This window comes from Annulohypoxylon truncatum (assembly GCF_022578515.1).
Source record: "Annulohypoxylon truncatum strain CBS 140777 unplaced genomic scaffold F4807scaffold_5, whole genome shotgun sequence".
In the NCBI taxonomy this organism is placed as follows: Eukaryota; Fungi; Ascomycota; class Sordariomycetes; order Xylariales; family Hypoxylaceae; genus Annulohypoxylon; species Annulohypoxylon truncatum.
In genome coordinates, this window is record NW_025953791.1 from 281,814 (window position 1) to 293,416 (window position 11,603).

An 11,603-nucleotide genomic window follows, 5' to 3' on the forward strand; every position below is an offset into this window, starting at 1 on the left:
AGCTACGAACAAGACAGCTTGGTGGAAGGTGAGATGAGAGGTTTAAAGAGTTGACGAGTAAGTGCTAAGTCTCGGCAGATAGATGCCAGTGGCTTATTACCACATCGTAAGACAGGAATACAAAGAGGGCTGAGACAACAAAAAAGGGAAGCACGAGACGCCGTGGATTGGTCAAACGGATGTCTTGTGCCAAGCTTTAGACACTGCTAGAAAAAAATAATTGGAAAATAAAATTGAAATGTTTGTAAGATATTTAAAGATGATAACTGATAAATGGTAAAACTATTTTAACTTACTCCCATTAATTCATCGTCACGATATATGAGGCCGCTACGTGTTACGCGAGGTGTCGAGAGTCGCTCGGAAGGACTTGTTTCTAAAGGATAGTTGGATAATAGTTGGATAGTTGAAGTTGAAGTTGGAGATGGCGGAGAATCAATGGGATCTTATCCACCAAGAGACTTGGTCAAGGACTAAAGCTTGTTGGTGGTAGGCTCGCTCGGTAATGAAAATATGGATGGAAATGACGGAAGAAACGAAAGAGGCGACACCTTCCGTTGAAGCACGACTCACGGATCGTGCTTAAGTGGACCTTAAGAGTCTTAAGACTTGATATGTACGTAACTTTGATTGGCACTTACCTATACTGAATGTAGATAGCTTAACTCACTCCCTCGCACCTCCAGTATCTCAACGTTTTTTTTTCTTCTTTTTTTTATGCGTCCAAGCTCGACATAAGATAAAAATAAAAGGGCTTATATTGGCCCGATAGGTTGCAATTTGGGGGGTGAGAAAAGAAATGCCAAGGCTAAAAACAAGCAGGCCTTCAAAAATTTTCAGCTAAACGATGTTTTTATTTTATTTTATCTTATGTTTTCAAAATAATGACGGATGAGAAGGGAGACCCTGGTCTTCCTAAACCTTCGATGGGTCCGAGATTGATGTACTTGACATGGGGTTGGACCACAGATAGCCGGCCAACAGCGCGTTTTGAATCTAACACAAACCACAAATCCTTTTCCTCTTTGGTAGACTAACAGGGATTAAGACGTGTCTGACTGACTAACACAGCATGTAGCTTGTCTACTAGCCTGAAATCCGTGTGTAAGTATATGCAAGAGGTGCAAGAGGAGAGGGTCACTAATGTCAACCGGGTAGTAGTAAGTTTGGGGCCGCCGGCAAGTGCTGCTACGTGACGGAAAGGCTAGAAGCTTTCCGCAAATTCCTGAAGCTCTGCGAGTTCCTCTGTAAGCCGCGTTGCAACTCTGTAAGCACCCGGCATCTAAACCATCTGAATCAACATCATCGGCAGTCCCTGCCGACTGTTTCCAGAAGGGCCTAGACTCTTTGTCCTTCTACTTCGTCCTGTAGAATCGTATATCCAGATCGTCCGAGTTATGTGGCCTCCATCTGCGGAATTTGGAGATGGTTGAAAAAAACCGGAAGCTTTATATGGACGTTACAAGGTAGCTACACGCTACCTGAGGCGCAGGGGTTCTTAATTGGGTTTAATTGGCTTGACTGCAACCATTCAGCATGTGATAACAAAGTACATCCTTCGAAAAATGTACATAAATACGTCTTTTCGGTGATGATGTCACACCTAAATTGTGCGATGTCGACGCGGTCGAAAGCGCAGGTACGATTTGTCAATCGGTTTTCTTGGCAGACTTCTTAGTATTTGCATATCAAGATGATATGCCTATAAGTAGGTATCCATTATGTACCCATACCTAGTACATTTAAATGCTTAGGTACATATCTACGTATCTAAGTACGGAGGTATGAAGGAATTTGCAAGAGAGGGATGAATAAAGCTACGGTCTCTGTAGGATGGTAGAACAGAAAAAAAGCCAAAAAAGCAACGGGCTGATGGCTTCTACACCGACATTACCTACCATTAAATATTACCGAAAAAAAACTATGTAGCAAATGCAACTCGAGATAAGCCTCTCTTGAACCCCCAACCCTCCATCAATGTCACCCTAATCGCATGCCGTGAATGTCAGCCCATGTCGTGCAGTGTTTTGAGCAAATTTTAGATAAATCCCGTAGCCACGCAATATGCGAGCGATAGGTTACATTTCATACGTAGCACTGCAGCCTTCAAGGCTACGATCCGTGGGATGGTGCATCTGTCCATTGTGCTGGAAACACTAAGCTACTATAGTACGCCCGGATAAAGTACCTAAATTTGAGTACACGTCGACTACGTAGGTAGCCGTCTATGTTGGAGGCAGCACCAAGGACGATACCCCATCAGACCATCTGTGTAGGTAGCTTACCAAGGAATAAAGCCACCTGCCTAACCTGCACTGAAACTCGTTGTTGTTCTTTTGGGGTATATTCGCTCCCCATACAGTCTCGAAATGCCCATTGACGCCGTCCCCCCGTTTTCGTACTCCCGATCCATATCTTACACAGTACCGTGCGCAATTCACCTAGCGCTGATTTTTCAATCGTTCTTTTTCTCTGGATATCTTCTTGAAGAAGGCATTGCTCTGCGCCGGCTTCTTCTTGAGCCCTTTGTTTCCCTTCCTCTGCTCAATATATGCCATATCCCTTCCACCACTAAGTTCAACCAGCTCGCCAGCCGTACGCTTGAAGCGACCTTTCTTCTTGATCCCGGGCCCATAGAATAGGTCATCCGCGACATCGTCCCATTCGGTCTCTTTCTTAGACTCTGTGTCAATCACGATGGTCTGGAGTAGTTCGCGACGCTGCTGTGCCGTTTTGTAAACAAGGCCCGGCATCTCTTCAATCCCTGTCAGTTGCGTGATAACTTTGAAAGAGTAACCTTGGTCTACCAGGAAAGCCTGTCGCTTAGTTGAGTAGTACATTTCAGGTGTATCTCTTGAGACTAATGAGTAAAAAAACGCGTTAAATCCCTCGTCCGATCTACGTTTCGCTCGAAGGATACGGCCTAGTCTCTGCGCTTCCTGACGACGAGATCCATAGTGAGACGAAATTTGGATTAGACAAGTCGCTTCCGGAAGATCCAGAGATGTATCACCGATTTTTGACAAGAAAATAGTCTTGACCTCGGGATTGTGCATGAAGTTTTCTAAAACTTCCATACGCTCCATGTTAGACGTAGATCCACAGATAAAAGCCTTTCCTAAAGTCACGGCGATGGACCTAAGGGCGTAGACATTGTCAGAAAAGACAATAATCTTGTCCCCTCGTTTCTCGTGGTAATCGATCAAAAACTGGCAGGCTTGGATCTTGCGCGGATTCATGACGTATAGATTCTGTTGGAGACTCCGATTCTTCTTTTGTCGGTTGAATTCGTCAAAGAACTCGGCCGTCATCGAACACCAGACTTCAGCACACTGAACCTTGGCTATGTGGCCTTGTTCTGATAATTCCATCCAGTTTGCCTCGTATAATTTTGGACCAATGAGGAAGTTCAGATCGGAGATCTTGTCATCTTCTCGTAGGAGTGTTGCAGTTAGGCCAAGTTTCGCGTGGCTCTTGATCGAGTGCGAGACCTTGCGGAAAATGGCGGCAGGTACTACGTGAACCTCGTCTAGCAACATTAGACCCCACTCTTTCTCTCTCAGGAACTTCATGACCTTCTCCGAATCGTGAGCCCGTTTCTTGCCCGAATTCGTCACCATAGGATACGTCGTGACAATTATCCCGGTATTACCAGGGAACTTCGCCTTATGATCCGATGTGAAGAGGGCAATATCTTCGGGTCTGATGTTGGACCATTTCAAGAACTCATTGCGCCATTGGTTCGCCGACATTGTGCTAGTACAGAGAACAATGCATCCTTTTTTGATTGTACATGCGGCCGTAATGCCAACCAAGGTCTTGCCGGCACCACAAGGTAACACAATAATACCACTCTTCGCTCGCCCGTTTCCGAACATCTTGCTAAGACTTTTCTCTTGGTAACTTCGAATTTGTGTAGCGGGTCGTAGATCAATCTCGAGGTTCGCGTTCTTGTCATCGTTGCGAAAATCATACTCTTCTAACATGGGGTACTGGATTTCTAAAGCGCGCTTCTGAACGACCTCGATGGAAGAGTCTTCGATCTGAAACGCGTGCACGGCCTCCTGGTTGTCATCATCGTCGTCTTCTCGTAAAGCGTCATAGGGGTTTTGGACTTGTGCTGGTTCGGTCGATTCCTGCTGCGTATTCTCATCCTTCTTGAGCTGTGCTTGCTTTACTCCTGCGGCATTGGAGGTACCGGGAATGACCAAACCGCCCATAGAAGGGGCGCTGGTGACTGTCTCGGTACCTTGAACACGGCATGGCCCAATAACAGGATCTTTTAATAACTTCTGCAAGACTTCGGGATCAGTGCTCTCGACGAAGTATTTCGTATCCTTGATGACCAGCTTCACTTTCCCGTAACTAGAAGCACAACTTCCAATGAAGCCTATAATCGATTCCGGGACACGAGTCTTAGAGAAACGTTCCAAGGTATTGATGATGTCTCGTGGCTGTAATCCAACCGATACAGCCGCATATAGACTGTGGCTGGTAAGAGCATACTCGTGGATGAATGTTGGACGCGACAAAGGTTCGGCAACGGTAATAAGGAAATCTTTCGCTTGTTCGGCTAAGGTACTGAAGTTCTCTAGGATAATTCGCCCTCTCTGAGGGTCTATCCAGATAGGGCGGTTCTTGAAGTCGGGTTTCAGCGGCAAATATGAGAAATCACGCCTGCCATCTCTAAAAAATCTTCTCGAAGTCCAGTCCTCTTCGTGTGATGCCCTGTCTCGGAATGTCGCGAGCGAAAAGCGATCTACAGCTTTTTGTATCTGTTCCTCGTTTTCGGGTGGCAGCTCTTCCGCGGAATCCGAGTCATCGTTACTACCGATGGATCGAGGAGTGGAAGGACCGGGAGTAGAGGCTGTAGAGGCTCTCCTCGATTTGGAGGGCCCTGACACATCTTCAATTCAAAATTATTAGTTTACTTTCTTTTAAAAAGTAACAATAATAGCATAGGAATAACTCACTCGCCGAAGCCTTTCTCTTGGGCGGCATCTTGGCAAAGATGTGCTTTGCGTGATGTGGGTAAAAAGAAAAAAGAATATTGAGGTAGAACAGGTTTGGAATAGTGATTTGATTTGGGACCTTTTAGAAGTTAATGGAGGCGAGGTAAGTTTGGGTGGATGCAATGTAGGTGCAACCTTGTACCTACTAGTACCAGGTTAGATTATGTAATGGACAGAGAAGCTTCTACCAATCGGAGAATTTCCAGTGACGCGATGAAATCTATACTTGCAGGTGGGGCGAAACTACCGGCTGATGATAGCGAAACTCACTAGATTATGGAAGTACCTTAAAGCACTTGATTAAGTAGCAGAACGTTAGCTGCTTATATAACCCTGTCACCGCCTTCTGCAGGCACTTTAGCACTATACTGGACCGCCTTTAACATTCTGATTTTCTGCCGGTAGAATGGAATTCTTCTCAACCCCCACCAACACCATCAATACTTTCACCCCACCACAAGTTGCACCCTGGAACTTCATATATCACAATTCCGAACGGTACGCATTTTTTACCCGTCCTCAAACTGCTTTGGTAAAGTTCCAAATTTATGAGCAAGACTATTGCACTTTTCCACTGCTTTTGTTAGGGCTACCTAACATACACCTTTCGACACGCAACAAGTGTTCATTACTCTAACCATTCATCGCCTGAATTCCGTTACGACATTGCAGGAATGGCGACTCATACTGCTATGGCCCAAGGCAGCAATGCCTCCATCCGAGGCTCACTTGAGCAACGCGTTGGCATTATCCATTATGTATCACAGAAGGAACATGGTTGGTCAGGGCATACCCGGACAAGGTATGTACATCATATAAAATGATATTAACATTCATCTCAAGGTTTATCCAAATATGCAAGTGAGTGCTAATAATTATTAGATTCACTGATTTCCAGGTCAATGAGATTGGCAAAGACGGTAAGGTCATACATCTACACGACCTTCAGACGAACGCCAAAGACTTAGCGAAGACCGTGAGTCTATCCGATTGTCTATATGATTAACGATTACATTACTGACCCAACTGTAGGAGCCTTCTCAACAGCCGACAGCGAAGCCCCAGTTTTCTTCATCTCAGCTTCAACAAAAAAGCTCGACAGCTAGTAGTAATGGTGCTACTACCGTGAATGCAGAGGAGCCTATTAACATCTCTCAGTCTGATCGATCGACCTTGGTAGAACTCCTTGGTCAAACCACCACGGAAGAACTAATTGACCTCTACGTTAAAGCCAACGTGGGCAAGAAACTGGCCTCTAATACTCCTATATTTGTTAAGATTTCTGCTATTACCGAGAAGTCGCAAAGATCTCGAGTCCATACCGTAAGTTCTGCCGTCTTCCCAGTTGCATAAAATTGATTTCGATTAGGAAATTCGCCGCATCTTCAATAGTAAGATCGACACATCCACCGACGGTGATGGATCTATCAAGGCGGCACTTGTTGGCAGGGGCAATCAACAATGGGGCAATCGTTACAGGAATGAAAGACCCAGCCACAACGGACGGCATGCTGGTCAGGGCAATGACGGGAAGTTCCTGCACTTCACCCTCTATAAAGAGAATCGCGATACTATCGAGGCGATCAACCAAATCGCCCGTTTCCTCAATCTGAAGCCCGCCTTCTTCGGCACGGCTGGAACTAAGGACCGACGTGCTGTGACCTCCCAGAGGGTTAGCATACGAAGACGCAATCCCCAATCGATGACCAGCCTCAACGCAAAGTTATACGGTGTTAAGATCGGTGATTTTACTTTCGAAAATTACCCAATCCATTTAGGACAGCACCGTGGTAACGAGTTTGTGATCGTTCTCAAGAACTGCCACTTCAATGGAACAGAAAACCTGACCTTCGAGCAAAAACTCGACATCGCGAATACAACCATCACGTCTGCGTTAGAACAGGTCAACCAGAATGGCTTCATCAATTATTACGGTACTCAGCGATTTGGTACGCACCGCATAGGAACCCAAGAGATCGGTATGATGATCCTTAAGCAAGATTTCGAAGGTGCGGTGCGAACTTTACTGTCTTTCGATCCCGATTTGATAGACCCATCCGATTCCGGTTCCCTTGCGGTGACTCGACGTGAGGATGCTGCCCGCGCGCGGGCTTGTTGGGTCTTCTCAGACACGGGCAACGTCCAAGATGCCCTAAAGTATCTTCCGAGACGATGCCATGTCGAATCTACGCTGATACGTCACCTCGGTAGACAGCCCAAGGATTATATTGGAGCTCTCCTCTCGATCAGTCGGGGAATGCGAACGATGTACGTCCACGCATACCAATCTTTGGTATGGAACTTTGCCGCCAGCAAACGTTGGGAACTCTACGGCCAGCAAGTAGTCAAGGGAGACCTTGTTATCGTCGAATCCTCGCAAAGCGATCACCAGACTGCACAAGATGACGAAGAGACGATTCATCTCGTGGATTCGGATTCAGTTACCGAAGAAACACGTGGGCTCAAAGCACACGCTCTTACAGAGGAAGAGGCAAACAGTGGAGCATATTCTATCTTCGATGTCGTTTTGCCCTCTCCTGGCTGGGATGTTGTATACCCAGACAACGAGGTTGCAAAATTTTACGAAGATTTCATGGCTATGGAGGAGAATGGTGGCCTAGATCCTCATAATATGCTTCGCCGGCAGAAGGATTTTAGCCTTCCTGGTTCATATCGCAAGCTGATAGGTAAATTCATTGGCACTACTACTGCCTCTGTCCGAACCTACACCAACGACTTAGAACAGCTTGTCCCAACGGACCTAGACTTAGTACAAAGTCGCAAAGCCAAAGAAGCAGCAGAGCGTGCTGCAGCTTCCAGAAGCACGAACGCTCCGTCATCAGCTTGGCAAAGCTTTGTCAACAATGTAGAAGACGCAGAGCATCGAGAACTTCGCGCCAGGGCCGAGCGACGAAAGGCGGAGGAAACCTCCGTCGAACCAGAGTATCAAGCAACAGATACCTGGGTACAAACTTCAGTCGATGGAAGTAACAAACGAGTTAAAGTTGCAACGCATACCGACGAGGTTAAGCCTGAGACTCAAAACACTACATCGCAGGAGATAAGTGCAAGTGAGATTCAGGTGGATGACCACATAGCAAGAAAGCCAGATACAATGGATGGAACGCAATCGACAAGCGAGGATAATCAACATCCCACCGCCTCAATTGCCACCACTATAACTTCACAGGTGCGAAACGCTATCAATGTTGTTACGGGGCTCCTTGTGACAGCAGCTAGAATATGTGCTAACAACAGTATCATTAAGACCGTTACCGATGCTATTACATCCCAGGTACAACCCGGACATCCTGTGACATTCCCCTCGGAAAGCACTCACATCAGTGCATCTTCGACACTTGGCCAAGAAATGCCAGGCGACAAGAATGAAGACGGCGTATACGCAGCGAAAAACAGTGATCAAGCAACAGACACGGCCACTAGCGATACCCCAGTGGCCCAAGTAACCCACACAGAATCTCCTACTCCTACTGATGATAAGAAAATAGCAGTAATTCTTCGATTCGCACTGAACACCAGCCAATACGCCACGATCGCCCTTCGTGAACTACAGGGAATGCCCCCTGCAGACGAGGATGCCGTCAACTCCTCTTAAAGAGATTACCTTTAACCCCAGAGGAGGCAACTTTCTAGGGCAATTCTTGTCAACTTGTAACTGTCTAGGTTTACATTATTGTCCTTGGACATTGTTCACTAGTCTCCAAGTGAACTTGAAGAATTCAGATGGAAAGGGATCGATACATATCAGTCGGAGCTGAGATATTTCTCCATCGGTAAGATCCTACGTTCACGAGAGCTACTAACTCAACTTCCCGACTCAACGCGCGCTTCCTTCAACAAGCGAAAGATATGCGCAGTAAAAATGCACAATGGGTGGCGGGACGGCGGGCCCTAGGCTTACGATTACTGCTGCATAATGATGGATGGTGGATATGATCAAGATACGATAGCATAGGCTTCAGGACAGGCCATACGACCGCAAACAAGGCTTGCACAAGTACTTATACATAATGAGATACCCCGTTTGCTTCTGAGATACTAATTGATATTGGCATGACTATAATTTTATCTGAATTGTGATGTTGGTGTCCTCTTACGCGCCTAACCAATGTGTGGGACAATCAGAAATCGGAGTCGGACTTGATTATTGTAATCCGTTTGTAGAATGGCAAGTTCTTTCCCTAATTTAGGTAGTCGATCATTGACAAGGTCAATAGGAACGTGAGCAATCGGCTCTTTCCACGGATGATGTTCCTTTGTTTCGTTGGTCGTGACAAGTTCTAAACTTGTCTTAGTCCTTTGTCGGGTTGAACAGCTAAGTCGTATTTCCTGTTTGTAAACTTTGCCTCTTACATGTCAACCCAATCGCCTAGAACACTATCCATCAAATAGACCTAGGTAGTTTAGATCATCATATACTCAGGTACTATCTTTTGGTCCATTGCCGCACCTATACTTTGGACACATACACTTCATCCCACTGAGTAGGAATGAAGGTCAACGACAGGCAAGCTAAACAAACTTACTTATCGAGTACCTAGGCATTTTGATTATGCTCTAGAAGTTTAGAATGAGCATGCTCGAACGCTTAGCGAGGTATAATCAGGGCACCAGATCCCGCCGCGATATACCAAAACTAAATATAAAACCCAAACCCGGAGGCATCAATGACGATGGACAAGACCGTAGCTTTATTAGCAGGCAACGGGAAATCGTGAACCAGGTGGGACGAATTAAAAGACAAAGTATTATCTGTGGTACATACTCATACTTACTATATAGATCCTAAGCCCGACCGTCAAGCATTTCGGGTTTGACGGGGCCAGTACCTTGCCATTCAGCAGGAAATCGTCGCCTCCAAGAGGTATAAGAAATTCCATTTCCGTCCACTACATAGTTTAAAGAAGGGATAAAGTGGGGATACGTACACCGATTTCTCAGCTCCCTCTGCTAACAACGGATCGATCCCCACCAGCTCGAACGACTGATTCCCCAGAATCGTCCGAATCCGACTTCGACTACGACCGGGTCGCCCTGCTCGACCTCTCGGACTCGGTCCGGGCCAGCCTGCAGCACGACAAGACCATCGGCCCGGACTACGACAAGCTGAGCGAGTTCCTGGAGGCGGCGCTGCGGGACGAGGAGCTGAGGCATCCCGGGCTCGACTTCGAGACGGTGGAGTACGCGCGCCTGGACAAGCTGCTGGCGGAGCTGCTGCATCATGCCGGGTCGCTACGGATCGGCAGCGGGCCGACGAGCGGCGGACTGGGGGCGGCGATGGCGCTGGTGACGCCGATCCGCAGCACGCACGAGACGCACAACCCGCACATCGGCACGTGGACGAGTAGGAACAGCCACGTCGGGGCCGGCCGCAAGCGGGCCGGGTCCGTCGAGCTGCCGCCCAGGTACCGCGCCGACCTCGCCGCGGCTAAGAACCTGCTGCGCGCGTGGCGGCGGCGGTTTCGCGAGCAGTACTTCATGATGGACCAGCACCGGTGCGCCGTGCTGGTCAAGGGCGGGAGGCTGAAGGATGTGAGCTTTGATAGCTCGCTGACGTACGATCTGGGGAAGTGGCATACGAAGGTTAGCGATCCGATTTCGGAACTCGAGAGTAATCTGGGGTTTGAGACGGGACAGTAAGTGTGCTCTTCATTTTCTAGACCCCTTCATCAGTGTTGACGCAGTGCGATCGCGTTGATTGTGCTAATCGTGCCTGTGTGAAAGCTGGTGGCTGAATATTACGTGCGCCGAGCGCGACGGCATAGTGGCGAGCTCGTTCGAGATCCCGACGAAGGGGCGCTACGGAATTACGACGCTGCCGCTCATGACGGGCCAGGAGGAGATGATGCGCCCGAATACGTATAAATACGTGCGCGAGGGCAGGGCGCCGGACATGCACATCGCTCTGATTTCTCAAGTCGGCCGGCAGATCCGAGTCCTTCGGGGCTACAGGTTGAAGAGCATACTCGCGCCACAGGCTGGCGTTCGGTATGATGGGCTGTAAGTTGTGACCGTTTGTGATGAGACAAGATTGACCGACTGACTTGGTGCTCAAGTTTCACCATCAAGCAATACGGATTCAGACAAGATAGCAAGACGGGTGCCTACCGCCTCGAGCTCACCCTCGAGCGCATGCCGGACCAGAAGAAGTCGCTAGAGGAAATTAGGAAGATCCCGAGGCCGTCTCAGCTCGACGACTGGAACTTGTACGAGAAGCTGGAAGGGGACAAGATTAAGTTACTGCAGGGAGAGACGACTTACTTGGAATGGAAGCTTAGACGTCAAGAGGAAAATATAGAAAGAGAGGACTGGAGGAGGGCAAGGCTGTTTAAAGCTTCCTTTTCTCATTAAATGCTGGTCCTGGTCGGGCTCGATGTATTGTTGGCTTAAGCCTCGAGAATAGGGGTGAACGATGATTATGACTACTTAGGTAATTCGAACCTATAAAAGTTCTCTCGCTTTAACAATTTGGTTATAAAAACCTTTCTTCACTTCTGAACTCATCATCTGTGCCTTTTGACTATATTTTTTGTGGCTTGTAGCTCTGTCGTGGAGGTGTGTATGAGGTAG

The 11,603-nt window shown here is 47.5% G+C and overlaps 3 protein-coding genes across 3 annotated transcripts; 2 read left to right on the forward strand and 1 right to left on the reverse strand.

Annotated features, from left to right (window-relative positions):
* Window positions 1–2,121: 2,121 nt before the first annotated feature.
* On the reverse strand, window positions 2,122–5,110 carry F4807DRAFT_412133 (DNA repair helicase RAD25). Its single transcript, XM_047996758.1, has 2 exons — window positions 4,974–5,110; window positions 2,122–4,906 (listed from the first exon to the last, which is right to left on the reverse strand). The coding sequence occupies exons 1-2, from the start codon at window positions 4,999–5,001 to the stop codon at window positions 2,442–2,444; spliced, it is 2,493 nt and encodes an 830-aa protein (XP_047857450.1). The 5' UTR covers window positions 5,002–5,110; the 3' UTR covers window positions 2,122–2,441.
* A 316-nt stretch (window positions 5,111–5,426) lies between these two features.
* On the forward strand, window positions 5,427–9,086 carry F4807DRAFT_412135 (pseudouridine synthase). Its single transcript, XM_047996759.1, has 5 exons — window positions 5,427–5,814; window positions 5,895–5,988; window positions 6,045–6,335; window positions 6,382–8,202; window positions 8,281–9,086. The coding sequence occupies exons 1-5, from the start codon at window positions 5,687–5,689 to the stop codon at window positions 8,626–8,628; spliced, it is 2,682 nt and encodes an 893-aa protein (XP_047857451.1). The 5' UTR covers window positions 5,427–5,686; the 3' UTR covers window positions 8,629–9,086.
* Window positions 9,087–9,603: 517 nt separating this feature from the next.
* Window positions 9,604–11,583, forward strand: F4807DRAFT_471485 (PUA-like domain-containing protein; the record flags this gene model as incomplete). Its single annotated transcript, XM_048002926.1, has 5 exons — window positions 9,604–9,756; window positions 9,816–9,897; window positions 10,009–10,669; window positions 10,758–11,033; window positions 11,090–11,583. 5 exons carry the CDS (start codon window positions 9,604–9,606, stop codon window positions 11,382–11,384), a joined length of 1,467 nt encoding a protein of 488 aa, XP_047857452.1. The 3' UTR covers window positions 11,385–11,583.
* Window positions 11,584–11,603: the final 20 nt, after the last annotated feature.

Excerpts from the sequence above, each read along its gene's own strand:
- F4807DRAFT_412133 (XM_047996758.1), bottom strand. The coding sequence starts at position 5,001 with ATGCCGCCCAAGAGAAAGGCTTCGGCGA. Across the intron at positions 4,907-4,973 it reads CAAGAGAAAGGCTTCGGCGA|ATGTGTCAGGGCCCTCCAAA; the intron begins GTGAGTTATTCC and ends TTTGAATTGAAG.
- F4807DRAFT_412135 (XM_047996759.1), top strand. The coding sequence starts at position 5,687 with ATGGCGACTCATACTGCTATGGCCCAAGGCAGCAATGCCTCCATCCGA. Across the intron at positions 5,815-5,894 it reads TCAGGGCATACCCGGACAAG|ATTCACTGATTTCCAGGTCA; the intron begins GTATGTACATCA and ends AATAATTATTAG. Across the intron at positions 6,336-6,381 it reads AAAGATCTCGAGTCCATACC|GAAATTCGCCGCATCTTCAA; the intron begins GTAAGTTCTGCC and ends GATTTCGATTAG.